At 41.8% G+C, this 15228-nt stretch overlaps 1 protein-coding gene across 3 annotated transcripts in view; it reads right to left on the bottom strand.

The window, feature by feature from the left end:
- The window catches only part of LOC102297066 (vesicle-fusing ATPase), an 89247-nt gene extending 77780 nt beyond the window's left edge, over nucleotides 1-11467 (bottom strand). For 2 of the 3 annotated variants that reach the window (XM_014340307.2, XM_014340308.2), the window contains exon 1: nucleotides 11311-11467. In XM_014340307.2, the coding sequence (XP_014195793.1) occupies nucleotides 11311-11322 (12 nt within the window). In that variant the 5' untranslated portion in view covers nucleotides 11323-11467. The remainder of the gene's footprint in view (nucleotides 1-11310) is intronic. The other variant, XM_005942985.3, reaches the window with a different exon arrangement.
- Between the last annotated feature and the right edge of the window lie 3761 nt (nucleotides 11468-15228).

Raw genomic sequence — 15228 nt, forward strand, 5'->3', positions numbered from 1 at the left:
AATAAGGCCAAATAGGCGAGTTATACGCAAATATAGTTTGTTTCAAAGGGGGGAAATGCAGGCACCGAGACAGCTGGCTACATGTAACACACGCTTATAATGAGAAGAAGAACTTGCATGGCTTGCACTTAAAATGACTGGCTGAACAATCCCGGTGTAAATTTGACCAGGACTCCACACAGTAAAAAAATACAGGACATAGAGGTTATTTATAGTTGGCACATCAGATGTTAAGACTCCCAGTCTCTACCATCCTGAAATAAAAACATCCTTCCAGTGTAAACTGTCAAAAAGATACAAGAACTACTACAGAACAACACAAGTTGAAAAGTAAGACTTCAGACCAACACAGCACCTATTTTATGTAAAAGACAGAGTAACACAACCCCTCCAGCAAAAACCCATCTCTGTGAAGGATAGCAGAACACCTTTTTCCTATCCTCGACACAGAGGAAGATTCAGGCATCCAAATAAAAATAAAATAAAATAAAATAGAATAAAATATTGAGCTGCATTTTTAATGTGGTAAATCTATAATTTTAGTACTTTAGGGTTCAAATTGCAACTAGTGCATTTACTGTAAGGTGATGCGGTGATATTGCACAGCAGTGTCTTTTGCGTTGCTCCCTGTAACTAGAAGAAAGGAGATCAACTGGGTGCTGCATCTGTTTTCTGTAAAGTGGGCCAAAGGTCGTAAAGCATAACTGTTTGATCAGTAACCTAAAAAAATCCCAGATGAAGACATTTTATGCAGAATGTGACAGAGGAAGTCTTTGAGGATCCCACCTTAATGATGTCTGCTGCTTGGGTGTAGGTGCTAAAAAAAAGTTGGGAGCAGAGGAACGAATAACAGACTGTTGGGAAATGTCTTCAAAGCAGAAGATGAGTGGGGGAAATTATGAAGGAAACAAACAGCTGATTAGGTTGAGAAGGAGACGGAGACCACTGGGAAGGAGATGCACATAATAGATGAGCTGTCATCTTCTGTAGCCCACTCACTTGTTCAGCTGCACTAGTAGGTGTGCGTTTCTTTCTTCCCTTCATTGACTGGAATCAATTCAGCTATTGATTCTGACACAATTAAATCAGTCCTTGAGAGCACCTACTCAGCGCAGGCTGGAAAGCAAGAATCAGCACTGGCAGCAACAGCTAGATTTTCAATTACATACGCAAAATCATGTGTGAAGGGTTAAATTGAGTTTGGTGCTACAAATCATCCGTCCAATTTCTTAACCATTCCAACTGCAGCATATCCCAGCAAACAGAGGCACAATACACCCCCATCCACACCTACGGCTAATTTAGAAGCAACTATTAAGCTAACAAAGATGAGAAAACCAAAGCACTGGAGGAAACCCACGCAGGCACAGACAGAACACGCCAGCTCCACACAGAGAGGCCCCAAGATCCTTGCTCTTTTAACCACTGCACTGCCGCGCTGCCTGATGATACGTGCAACCTAAGTGTTACAGTATCACCCTGACAAATAGCTTCCATAGCATGAACATTACATGTCCAGGTCAGGGCTGATTCAGGATCAGCTGTAAGAAAAGCAAAACACAGTCAGACGATTCTAACACACACTAGCTCAAATCACGAAGCACTATGAGAGTGCAAGGCAGCTCACTCTCTGAGCAGGATTGTATTTTGTAACAGTAATAGTCCTGTATGTTGTTTACATTCATATTCCTATATTGTTTATAATGCAGTGAAAATCAGACAAGAGTAGCATGACAGATATTTCGTTTGATTGCACAAAGGGTAAGTGATGGATAACAGCTCATTTTATAAGGTTTTAAAGACATTTTTTGAAAGTTTGACCTTATTTGACCTTGAAGATGAGGCCAGAGGTCCAAAGTCCCCATATATCATTCCCTATATGCCTATATGTTGTCAATTCAAATGATGGTGGGAAGAAACATAGTTTAAATGTCTCAATATTATCACTTTGACCTTCAGATCAATCTGCTGACCTTGAGGTCAAAGGTCTAAGCCTTTTGTCAGTTTTTGACCAGTAAATCAATAAATATGTTGACACTGAAGTCCAAGGTGGATGTAACCCAAATTTTAGTCAGCTGTTAGCATGACTCCACTCTGCGCACCTCCAAAGTTTTATCAGAATTAATTGAAAACTTTTCGAGCTATTGTGTTTATAGACAGAATGACGCGCACGCAAACACTATCAAAAACCTAACCTACTGTATTGTAATAACCAGTGTTGGGACTAACGCGTTATTAAGTAACGCGTTACAGTAACTACGTTATTATTGTGGTAACGAGCACGGTAACTAGTTATTATGCCAAAATCAGGAACGCGTTACTCGTTACTGGGATTTAGATAGGCTCGTTACTCGTTACTTCGTGTGGTGGCTATCGCGGAGCTTCCACAGATTCAGTAACATTAGCAAGTGGTGGAGGCCAGCAGGTGGATGAAGGAAAAGGGACGCAGAAGGAAAAGAGACCCGAGGCGGCCGCCGGTCCAAGTGTGAACTGAACTTCAGGTAAGAAGTTATGACCTGCAGTCTCTCTGGGTCAGATATGAACCAAGTTTAGGTGGAGTTTATTTTCGTTATTCTGACTTTTTCCGTACTGCGTGCTAGCTAGCATGACGGAGTTTCTATACAGCTGGGTGGTGCTATGAAGTTAATGATGTTGAACTTTATTTTGTTCATAAGTTATTAGAGTTGCCAACCGTCCCGTCTGGTATTCAGAGAAAATATTACGCGTTTCTTATTGAGGTGAAAAGGAACAGTTTGTCCCGTAATTCAGCTACAATGAAAAAGGCACAAAGCTGGAGTTATTCTGTCTTTGCTGCACAGCTGCCTCTTCTTCTCATTCCTCCCCCTCCCTCTCCTGTTTCTACTTCAATCATGAAACTGATCAATGATCAGCTGATCGGCTCTCTTGTTTGTTTATCGCTCACTTTGCGCCGAAAGAGGAAACCAGCGGATGTCGCGCTAAACAACAGCAGCACGTTTAAGCTTGATCAGCTGTTGTTAGAATTTATTTAATATTAATTTCTAGTATCAGCTGATGTTTGCTGGAGCCACAGCTGCAAAAAAGCTGCTGGTCATGATATGGTTTGGTTATCTGGTGAGAGGGAAACATGAAGATGAAACCAGGAGATGTCCTTACTGGATCATCAGAGCTGAACAGGTGATGGAGAAACAGGTTTACCTTTTAGGTGACATGAATGAGTTGAAGGGAAGTTATGAACTGTTTCTGAGAGACAAATAACACCAGGATCCTTTTTTAGGTAGCTGACAGCTGGTAACTGTGCAGGGGCGGGTCTAGCAAAGTGTTGCCAGGGGTCCATGTAGGGCATTAACAGGGAAAGGGGGGCACAAAGAAATACTTTTCTTTCTTATTCTCATTTAAAATGTCTAGCTTTTAAAAAATAATTATCTGAATCTTACAACAAACGATTGATAGATTGATGCATATATACCATCAGAACAGTGTACATCACTGTCACAACAGTGTTTATTTTCATTCAAAGGCTTTATGATTTTTCCTATAATGGTGGGCCAGTCTCTAGTCAAAATGTCCGGGCCAATTTTCTGTCCCAGTCCAGCCCTGTATGCAGCTCATCTGCAGTCTGGTGTTACCTACATCTTCCTATTCAGAAGGCAGAATTTCCGAGTTCTGAGTACAATCGAAAGCACCACGACTGCAGTTTTTGTGTTGGATGTAAAAGGCGCACATGACGCTGTGACGTAGGCTAGAATCATGGCAGCAGTCAATGACGGTCCAGGCGTGGGATTTCTCTCGTGGAAATATGCACATTATCTTTTCCTTTCTATTGGTAGGTGGCACAGTGCACTGTGGCAAGTAAGCAAGCTAGAAGACTGGCAAAGTTATGGAAGCAACACATTAACAAGAGAATTCTGAGTAAAACCAAAGTTACTTTCCCTAGTAACTAGTTACTTTGAAAGTAACGAGTAACTTGAAGTAACTGAGTTACTTTTGAGAGAAGTAACTAGTAATGTAACTAAGTTACTATTTTAAAGTAACTTATCCAACACTGTGTAAAACTGACAATAGTCACATATCATGTTTGGATTAAAATTTCCCTGATAACAGTTTTCCATCACTTTTATGTCTTAGAGAACTCTTGGCCCATGCTCATAATCGCCTACATTTAGTTTAAAAAAAAGTCGAGATGAGAAAGTAAAAAGTGCGTCGTCAGCGACATTCTGGCCCTCATTAGCTGATATGGTTTCAGGATTTTATCCACAAGCTCAGCATAATTCTCTGCTCTGTGATTGCCAAGAAAATTCTGGACATCTCGCACCAATGCATTCCCCGTGCTGATTTACTGAACTCCTTGTCAAGCATCACTTTACCAACAAACACACCGCGCTTGGATGTGGTGTCACTTTTCATAAGACTGAACTTATTTCTTAAATTCTGAATCTCACTGACATTTCTGTCCAGTCATCCTAGTTGTCCAATCCTTGGAACATAAAAGCTAAAAATCAAAAATGGGACATGCTAGACCAAAACGGTTTATACAGTAAATCAAGCAGTATGGTGCATTTACAGTAACTTTGGCTTTAAGTCTTGAGCTCGTGCTCTCTAATCCAGAAGGCTTTATGAGGACCAGATGGCTGGTGAGACTGAATAGTGAGCCAAAGGTCATTAGTTCAATCGGCAAAGGGAACCCAAGTGTCTTACTAAACCATTTACTTCTCTCCAACCATAACCTGACTCGCTGCAAAGTGGCACGAAAGCTATTACGAGGCAAAGGCAGAATATTCCCGCATGAATTCTGATTTCAGTTTAGCATTTAATCTCAGATCAATAGTCACTTACTGCCTCACCATACTACCCAGGGTCAACACATCTTGTTCTTAAAGGTGATGTAAGGTTTATTATAAGCACTTTGACTGTGGTTATTTATTATTAGTGTAATGCACAACTCTGGGTCCTGCTGCTGACTGGTATTGCCGGTAGTGAACCCAGAGGAAAGGCTCCAATGAACAGCTGTTCATTCATTCCTGTAACCTGTTACAGACTCTGTTAACAAGCTGTATTTTATGGAGAGTTTAAAAAAAGTGGGCAAACTCAGTAAGTGAAAACATAATGTGGGGTTTTTGTGATTTTGGAGGTCTGGTGTGGATGCATAAACTAAAGCTGTATGATATGGGCAAAGGTATTGAGCCACACTTTCTTTTAGTCTTTACACACCTGATCTGTATTGTCAGGCTAGCAGCTGTGTAAACACTGTGAGTTCAGCATCACAGCAGGAAACCCATAGTTGTATCTTTTTTTGTCATTCCCGCCTCTAGAGCAAAGCCAACAGTGTGTCAGAAACAGGAGATGAATGCTGGGCTTTTACAAATATGCTAACTCATGCCGACATCTGGTCCATTAAGGATTTTTCTCTATTGTCTTCTAACCTCAAAGCTGGATGCACTTGAATAAAAATTGCTTGCTGACAAGCCACACGAGCTTTCCACGTTCTGGGCTTAACGCGTACATTTTGCTGGATGACTGTGCACACTGTAAACTGCTTTCATAGACTTTCTGAATGTTTCGCAGACAAAATCTTTAATGGTTTCTGGCTGATTATAAACAGGAGATGTGGCATTCATGGACTCCTGAACAGCAATCCATCGGAAAACTCCAAAATGCTACAGGCAGCATTTTTCTACCCTTAACAGCAAAGAATCAGAGAAAAGCTGAACCAAGAAAACATATGAGCTGATGTGTTGCAGTGGCAACAGTGATAACAGTGTTGACTGTGCGATCTTCCTATATTATGGTCCCGGTGTATGGTTACCATAGTAAACATGTGAGATATTAGAGGGCATAAGCGTTCTTGTTTTTATAGACTAATCATATCCATATCTCAAGTTTGCATGTACTTATATTGAAGTATTTATTTGTATCTTGGTCACCAGTGAAATAAATGTTAAGGCTCTTAGCAGACCTAGCAAGTTTCTTTGATAATTTCATGCTTGCTAGCTTGTGTGGTAATACGCTTTAGAACAGGATTCTCTTGCTGAGACCGTTGTTGATGCCAGGACCGTTTCAGTTTGGGGAACTGTTTGCTTTGTCCTGATATCCTCTGACAGATGACTTTATGCCCTGAAACAGTACAAACTGTGCTGGGCACTTCAGAATGAAGGGAGTACGAGTGAGTGCCAGCTGGGGACATCAAAAATCATGCCAGTGGACACTTCTGACAAGCTGGGTGACCAGGGGGGAGGACATGCCATCACACACACACACACACACACACACACACACACACACACACACACACACACACACACACACACACACACACACACACACGGGGAAATGTGATACATTACTAAGTCTGGTAAAGGGAAACATGATAAGCTTTGTATTCATTTGTGGAACATGCTCTAATGCAAAGACACTGCTCAGTGCTACAACAAAGAGGTAGAAGATAATGAATGCACAGTAATGATTAGAATGTAATATAGACAGCAGGATGTTTTCAGTATTAGAGCACGATCATTGATTTCCTTTTATCTTGTAAAACTAAAGTCAAAAAATTGTGAAAAGTTTAAAATTTTTCTGATGTGAATTTGAGGCCCAACATATATATACACTGGAAGCATTAGATGTTTGTGAATAAAAACATGCACTGTAAAAAGATGATGATGCTTCTAAACAAGAAAAGAAAGAAAGAAAAGATTCTGGGTTCAAACGATTCTCAGGAGAAGACAGCAGCAGGGAGAATTTCAAGGTTTCCAGGAGTTGAAGCTTTATCGGCATCTAGCTGTGTGTATGTGTCAGGTACAATAGTATCTTCGATTATTGCATATTCAGTACTGGTGACCATTTTCAACTCAGAGTTCACTTGTTGCCAAATGCAGTGGTCTGATTGGTCAGATCTGTTTACTGAGCTGATAAAATAAATACTGCAAATTGGTCCTTTAAAGTTATGTGTTCAGTGTAAATGGCTGATAAAGAACAGGTGAGTCAGCAGAAAAAAATGTAATGCACAAAATATTTATACAAATTGTATGTGTCAGGTCTGTGAAGGTCTTAAGATTTAATTTTTTTTTTTTTTACACTGAAATGTAAGCTAATTCTTCATGGCTCGAGAAAGGAAGACATTTTTCCTGGTGACAGAGAGCTAGTTTCAGTCTTTTAGCGTGATTTTAAGGATGTAACTCTTTTACTTTATGCACTTCTTTTAAAAATAAATTAACTGGAAACATCAAAAACTCAGACAGATGCAATCTTGTTTTGTCAGTTTACTTGGAGAACTGAGGTTAGCACAATTAGCTTGCTAGCTAATGTGAAATAAGAAGCTGCTTGTTCCCTTAACAGATTTTTATTAAAAAGCATTGCTTCATAAAAACAGCTAAGAACATGGAAATTAAACTAGCCTCTGTTGTCAGAGTAAACTCCAAAGAAGCTGTTTGACAGGGAAAGGTTTCTCTAAGTGTTAAAAAAATCTTAAGAAGCTTTGATTTCTGCTCCCTCTAAAAATGTTTTAGAAAAATTTCCATCTTGAATCTTTATGGTCTTCATGGCTTGTCAGCTTCATTTGTATTAGTTTGCGTTGGTTTTGAGTCTTTGTGCAGTTTTATTGATCCTTTGTGCTCATTTTGTGTCTCCATAGTCGTATAGGCTTGAGTAGTTTGTATGAGCCTCTTTGTGATGATCGTCCATGTCTTTTTGTTCTTTTATGCTCTTTTTGTCTCTGTGCATACAGGAAGCTTTGGCCACACAATTATTGTTAAATGATGCGTGGGTCTAGCTCATGTTAATTTGTTAAAATATAGTACTATGAATTGTTGTTATATACAGCAATATAATGACAAAAACACATTAATAACACGCAGGCAGATTCCTCATCTAAATCATGATAAAAATAAAACCTGTGGTCATTTCCATGCAGTGTTGACTGAGCTCCCTTGAATGCTGAACCTCATAAATCAGGCAGCAGTTGGACTGTAAAGACATGCTGATAGAGTAAAACGACTGCTGGAGTATCAGAAAACAGTCCCACTGACGGAGGAGGTGCTTCCACTTTAAGTGTGATGTAGCAGTCATGTTTTCCACTGACACATGAAATCCGGGCACACGCAGCTTGAGGCTCGTTGGATAACAGCACCAAGCTAATGGTGTGTGCTTGTGCTACTCTCCAGCTTTAGCATGCAGAGAGGTGATCAAGAGGTTATGTTAAAATACAGTAAATGTACCAGCACAAGGCACACCCTCAATCAGAAGCACACTGGGTTTCACTGTTTTTAGACGAGCACAGTGAGAAAGTTGTTGTGTGGAATGCTAAGGCTGTTAGCACCTTGCATCATGACTCGGCAGACCACCTGCACTTTTGTGCTGATGAGTCTGTCTTCAACTCAAATTAATACAAGCTCTGCACTGGAAATGAAGCTGCACTGCACCATTTACATGGTGACATGGTAGGATGGGCTTTTTTCAGAAAGCCATTGTGTCGTAGACTTTGTAAGTGACTTGTTGGTTTGATCCATTTGCCTTCTGGCCAATGGTGACATGAGAAGGTTTAAACCTTTCTCATATTTGTGTAGTATGTAGCCAACAGCTGATGTGCTTAGCTCAGCACAAAGCCTGGATGCGGAGTTGGAAAAATGAGAATTGTCCTTTTAAGAAGAACTTTGTGCCAGGCTAAAGACCTATTTCATAACATCCATTTGACATTAAACATAGGTGTTAACCATACTAATTAAAGTTCTGCACCTAAATAAAGCTGGACCTTCATTAATGCAGTTGGTAACACCACTGTTTACCTAAGATTTCATGTTAAAACAGCAGAACCTGAGACATTAAGAATCTCCAGGCAATAACTAATAAAGGGGACTTCTTATATTAATTTCAAGTTCCATATTTTATCATCTGTGTCTACAGAAGTTGCTTATTTATCTCACTGAGGAATCATGTGACTGCTAACTGTGTCATTAACTTGCCCGCCATTTTGGATAAGTGACAATCATGGTGACAATGTAGGGTGAGTGCACAAAGTCCCAGACTCATGCAGGCCTACAGACTGATCCACAACCATCTGGCAACCACTGTCGGTGAGGCAAACACCTCTCTGCAACTGCTTTGGGTTGCTAGCAGACTGGTACAGTCACTGGAACACGCTGGGAATCTGTGATTGCCTATTAATGTTTGCAGACAAATACATGTCTTCCATCCAAAGTAAAGCTGCCCCAGCAACCTTCCATATGAATGGAAGACATCTGTTTGTCTGCAAACAATAATAATCAAGCGGTAGCTATCATATATAAATCATAAGGAGGTTTTTGGTACAGACACTCCAGCGACAACTGGTGACCGTCAGGAACCACTCTCCAATCAGATACACATTTCCCCTTGTAACTAGTAGTTGTATCACATCCTATATGGCAGAAAGCTCTTGTGTAAAGTCCACATAATGTTGCATGAAAAACTTCTATACTGGGATGCGATGCTGCTCCTCAGTTCAGTGTTTCCTGTAGGGTAGGGTTTGTGCTCGGTCATGGACACGTAGCAGCGTAAGAGAGTGCGGACAAATAGTCATTACTGGCTTTTCAAGTCCACTTAAAGTTTGCCTGAAGTGAACATGTGTAAGTTAGCATTATAGTGTAGTATCTTGTGAAAAAGTCTTCGCAGTTACAAAAAAATGACAGACACGCATGTATCTAGTGATAAAATTCTGTCACTCTGAGACAAACTGACTTACATGATGCCAGATGTGAAATTTATCTTAACCTGGAGAGCTGGTGGGACAGACTCAATGCAAATAAGCTGTGGAACACTGAGAATAAGGAGTGAAACTCAGTTAAATGAATTTCAATTTTTGGGTTATTTATGACACTGCTGATCTTAATTTCACAAAAATTAACTTGAATTATTTTTTGTAATTGAAACTGTGCGGTGCCTGCTCAGGGCAGGTAGAAAACTTTCCAATTTGCAGCATGTGGGAGAAAAAAATCCCCCAAAGTTAATTACATGCAGACAGCTTAATATTGCCATCGCAATTTATACTCGATGGTTACGATAAAGCCATTTTAACCATTGTACGTGGACAAACGAACACATCGAGTACATTCGATATATTGCCCACCCCTACATTCACCATTATAACAGTGTAGTCTTGGCACTTTCTTTTTACACAGTGAAAACAAATGTGATAAAACGTTATCTGGTAAGCTTTAGAGAAGAGCTTAGTCTGACTTGATTGCCAGACTAACCATGTCCACTGTTTGCCTGTTTTATGCTAAACTAAGCTGAGCAGCTGCTGGACGTAGTATCATAACGATATCAGGTGTCAATATGTTTCTCCAAAGTCATACATGGAGTCATGGAGGTAAAAGAGGCCTGGAATAATGATATATATACATCCGCAAAAACGAGAACATCTGTCAACTGTCAATATTTATCTTTTGTGTTGGCTAAAAGTTCAGAAGCCCTGCAAACAGTATTGTTTGTTTACAAAGATTTTTTTGTTGGCTGAGGACAAAGGGCTAATAAATTACAACACAGACACAGAGGTGTTGGTGCTAGCTTTTCTCAGTATATGCCACCCTAGTGACCAGGTTGCTATTTACTGCGTTGCATAATAAAGGCAGCAGTTTGGGGGTATCAGGGTTTAACCCAATAATTCCTACTGCGATACCAGTCCTGGTGTTATTGCCAGGTGTGACCTGTATAACTGGGGCTGTGTGAGAATGACACCGGGCCACTAGGGGAAGCTGAGGCCGGTTACCTGACATCATACTCCCTCTGCTTCGACAGGTTGCACGCAACCTACATGTGCATATGTAGGTAGGTTACAGCCCACCAGTCAGCCGTGCTGCTCTGCTGCTTCACACCGCATCCAGCGCTCCCTAACGCCAAACACACACACACACACACACACACACACTGGAGCACGTAAGGCTGTTTTCACCCTTGTCACCAAAGCACCACTCTGCGCGTCCCACACAACACCGTGCACCCTTCCACGCATGAAGCTTCTCAGTGGTCGCTTTTCACGCAGTCGCGTCAAGGACAAGCAGAGCCCAGGATTAAGCACCGAAGCAGCTGTAACGGGGTGGGTGGGGGGGGGCTGGTGGCGAACACACCGTCCTGTAGCAAATTGCTGCACAAGCTATACGCGTTATCACACGGTGTGGAATAAACACCAGAGTCCGCAGTCGCGGTGACATTCAGGTGCTCCGTGTACCGAGACCCCTGACAGTCCGCACATACAGCTCGTCCGACATTTTGCTCTGCGGGTGCGCTTCTTTCATTAGCAGCCACGAGCCGGACTGAGAGCGATTTGTTACAGGAATAAACGCAGCGCACGGAGCTTACCCGGGTCGCCATCTTCACGGTTGCGGTAGATCAGGGGCTCGCAGTTTGAGTCAGCGGCACACAGGACAGCAGGGACGGTCAGGGCGAAAGGATCGACAGCAGATGGGCTTATAAGCTGCGGCTCACTCGGCTCTGATTGGCTGATTCGAGCGGAAGCGGAGGGAGACGTCACCCTACTCGTCTGGATCTTTGAGCAAAAGTGGGTCTACATCGTTAAGAGTGGCATCCCGGTGGATAGCGTTTGCATATTTGGCACGTGCACATATATTAAACAGTTTTTTCCCCCCTTTTTCTAATAACAATAATGTGAACTCTCTAAATTCTAAAGTGACTTTCAGTGCAGTAAGTGTCATCCTGCCTCCATTTATCGGCTTTTTATTTTTTGGTAAATGAAGCCAGAGCTTCAGATTTCTGCATGTCAGCACCACGGACAGCGCTCTGCCCCACACGCTGCTGAACTGCACCACCCCACGGCTGAACTAATTCAGCACCACGGACAGCAGCGCTCCGTCCAGGCTGTATGTTTGTTTGATCGCTTAAAGGTCCCGACAGCAGCTGAGACTCGCTAAAGCGTACAAAGTTAGAGCAGGAAGAAGCAGGAAGCTGAAGAAAGTCTCAGGCAACGATGATCGGCTAACTTCTGTGTTTACATTAAAGAATCATATTGACACAACAGATAACACACCAACATAAACTGGACATTAATGTAGGGGTGTTTTTAAATGATTATTTTTACTCTAATATTATTCCTGCAAGATCTCTTAGCTAACTAGCAACAGCACATTGAAACTTAAAACTTAAAAGCATACTTGGGGCGATCGTGGCTCAAGAGTTGGGAGTTCGCCTTGTAATCGGAAGGTTGCCGGTTCGAGCTGGACTGGACTGGATATGTAAAGCGCCTTGGGGTCCTTAGGGACTAGTAAAGCGCTATATAAATACAGACCATTTACCATACTTCTATTTTATTCTATCAAAAGTTGGGAAGTGTTAGGAGGTGGTGGGTAGTTGTATTGTTGTTTTTTGGGTTTTGTTTCCCTTTTTGGCATAGGTAGGCGGGGCGGGGCTTGATGGCATTCCGGCACACCTGCGGCGCATCGGACGTCATCAGTGAGCGCTTTTATGGAGCTGAGTCACGGACGTCTGGTGTCGGAGTATTGTCGCTGTCATAAGTGGTAACGTGTTGGTGCAAGCTGAATCTGTTGATTCCACGCTATTGAGCTGCATGTTTTGAGGATCCATCTCCTGCCTGCTTCTCCTTTTTTCTAGCCTGTCCCGCTGCCTGCTCGTCTGCCTAGTTTTCTTTGTGTTGGCTTCTTTGGATCCGTGACGGAGAGTTACTTCATACCAGTCTGTGACCACCGCTACAGCTGTAGTTCTGTGTTTCAAGTAAGCTCTCCAACTCTCCCCGTCCACTTTAGTTTAACTCTCGGCTATCGACGTTACTCCGTAAACTTTGTTTGTCCCTCGTTTTCAGGTAGCTCCGGTGCGTCATCTGCCCACCCGCATACCTCGGCTCCGTCTCGTCTCTTCAGCTCTGCTCTTCTTGCACATTTTTACCTGTCACTGTATATAGTCCCTTCCCTTGTAAATATTTCCCTATCATTGTATATAAATCTGCATCACTACTATCTTGTGCCCGTGTGTGTTTCTGCCACTAAATCCATCCGTGTAAGTTCTCCTAACAGGAAGTTGTGTAGAATGTAAATAAAAACAGAATACAATGATTTGCAGATCTCAAAAACCCAAAATCTTTATGACAGAAAGCAAAGAAACCACCTGGGAAGGGACCATTGATGCTCAAAGGTCTATATACAGATTTCATAGCAACATCTGCTCCCATCCAGTGACGCCTCTTTAACTGAAGGCCTTGAATATGTCAGTAAGACAATGCTAAACCACACACTGCATCTATTATAGCAGCATGGAACAGCCTGCCTGCAATGCAGACTTTTCACCAACTCAAAATATTTGAAGTGTCATAAAACAGAAAGTAGAGCCAGGACTGCTGAGCAGCCAGAATCCTCCATCAAACAAGAACGGCACAACATTCCTCTCCAGCAGCTTCTCTCCTCAGTTCCCAGAAGTGGATGTGCTGTTGTTGAAAGAAGTGATGCTGCACAGCGGTAAACATCACCCTTCCCAGCTTTTAGAGTCATGTTGTTGATGCAATCATATTCAAGGTGATCTCTCATTAAACCCTTTAAGGCAGTGGTTCCCAAACTTTTTTTGCTAAGCCCCCCTTTGTTTTACAAGAAAAATGTTGAATCCCCCCCGTTGTCACGCACAAACACATCCTCCAACCACACACACCCATATTTTGCTCCATTTTGGTTTATTTCACACCTCAAACATTTAGTAAACAATTAAGCAAATACAAGTAATCTGCAATAAATTGCAGGTAGTAATAAAATAAACTCTCTTACGCTGCATCCGCACCTACACGGGTATTTTTTGAAAACGCAGCTGTTTCGTCCACGTAAACGGCGTTTGGAATCACCGAAAACTGAGATTTTTTTAAAACTCCTTTTTTGCGTTTACGTGTGGATGAGAAATACAGAGTTCATAACACAACATCAAAGGTATGAGCCTTTTCTCACGTCACGCTGTGTGCACGTTATTGTTTACATGAGAGGAATTGCAGAATGGCAGATAGAGACAAAATACTGTTAATCTGACTGTCTGCAGGTTTTACACGCAGTTACTGTCCCTCCATTTACAAAAGCAGAGGCGTCACTGTGTGATTATTTTACTGTAGTTTTTTTTTTCATGTGGAATAATATTCAACATTGCTATCAATACATTTTTCAAAAAATGCCTCTCTGTGCAAAATGGGTTTAAAAACATAAACAACTGTAGGATCCTGTTTGTCCGTGATTTGAACCGGGGGAACAAATCCTGGCAGGATCAGCCTGATGTTATTTGTATCCCGCTGTAACTTTACTGTATAAAGAGCTAACATCTCCAAAATGTCAGGAGTAGTTAGCCATTACAAGAAGTGTTTGTGAACTAAAAATCAAGAATGTGGGATACTGTTTGTCCGTGATCTGCAGAGCCCAGCGCTGCTCCCGATGAGGGGAAAAGCAATTCTGCAGGGGAGACCTACCTCCACACCTGTGCAGGTGAAGCCAAAGGGCAGATATGCTTCACCATATTTTCTAGTCTTTGGCTTAGAATGAAGTTGGTTTGGAAACATATTCAGCGATGCTTCATCTCCTGCTTTGCGTTAGTGTGGACGCCCCGTGCTAGCAGTGTCCAAGCATTTGTTTGTTTTGTTTTGTTTTTCTTCCCTTTTCATACCGCGCCCCCCCCTGCAATGGCTCTGCGCCCCACCTAGGGGGCAGCCCCCACACTTTGGGAAGGTCTGCTTTAAGGGAGGAAGTAGTAGATTGTTACAGCACTTTAATTACTTCATTTCAATCTTGAAGTTTCCAAAATTTTGAGTTTGACTCTAACTTTGATCAAACATGCGTAACTTCTTCAGCTGTTGAGGTAGAAGGTTAGCTGACAGAGTTCAGTTAAGTTCAGTTTAAATGTACAGAATTAGACTCGTGTATATTCACTAGTGTTTGATTCAGATTCAGACAACTCCACACTTTATTTAGTTATGGTGATTTATTGTTAAAAAAATGGAATCACAAAGTTATTCCTGCCAGAGTGGGGCAACTACACTGGGAAAAGCAACTGATTGGGTTCCTTTGTTTTCCAAGCATTCAAAGGAAGCAGGTCAGAGGTTACATCAGCTGACTCACGTACAGTCATATTGTGTCATATGAGGTCTGTTCTGTAAGTCTGCCTCGTCCTTCTCTTTTCGTCTGTTTCTTAGTCATTTTCTCATCATGCAGGATCTAAGGACCAGTTTGGGCCTCCATCCTGGTGGTGTGAAATGTTCTTCTTCTTCTTCATTTTTTTTTTTTTTTT

The sequence above is a fragment of the Haplochromis burtoni genome, unplaced genomic scaffold (genome assembly GCF_018398535.1).
Source record: "Haplochromis burtoni strain Fernald_Lab_line unplaced genomic scaffold, NCSU_Asbu1 Contig_349, whole genome shotgun sequence".
Lineage (NCBI taxonomy): Eukaryota > Metazoa > Chordata > Actinopteri > Cichliformes > Cichlidae > Haplochromis > Haplochromis burtoni.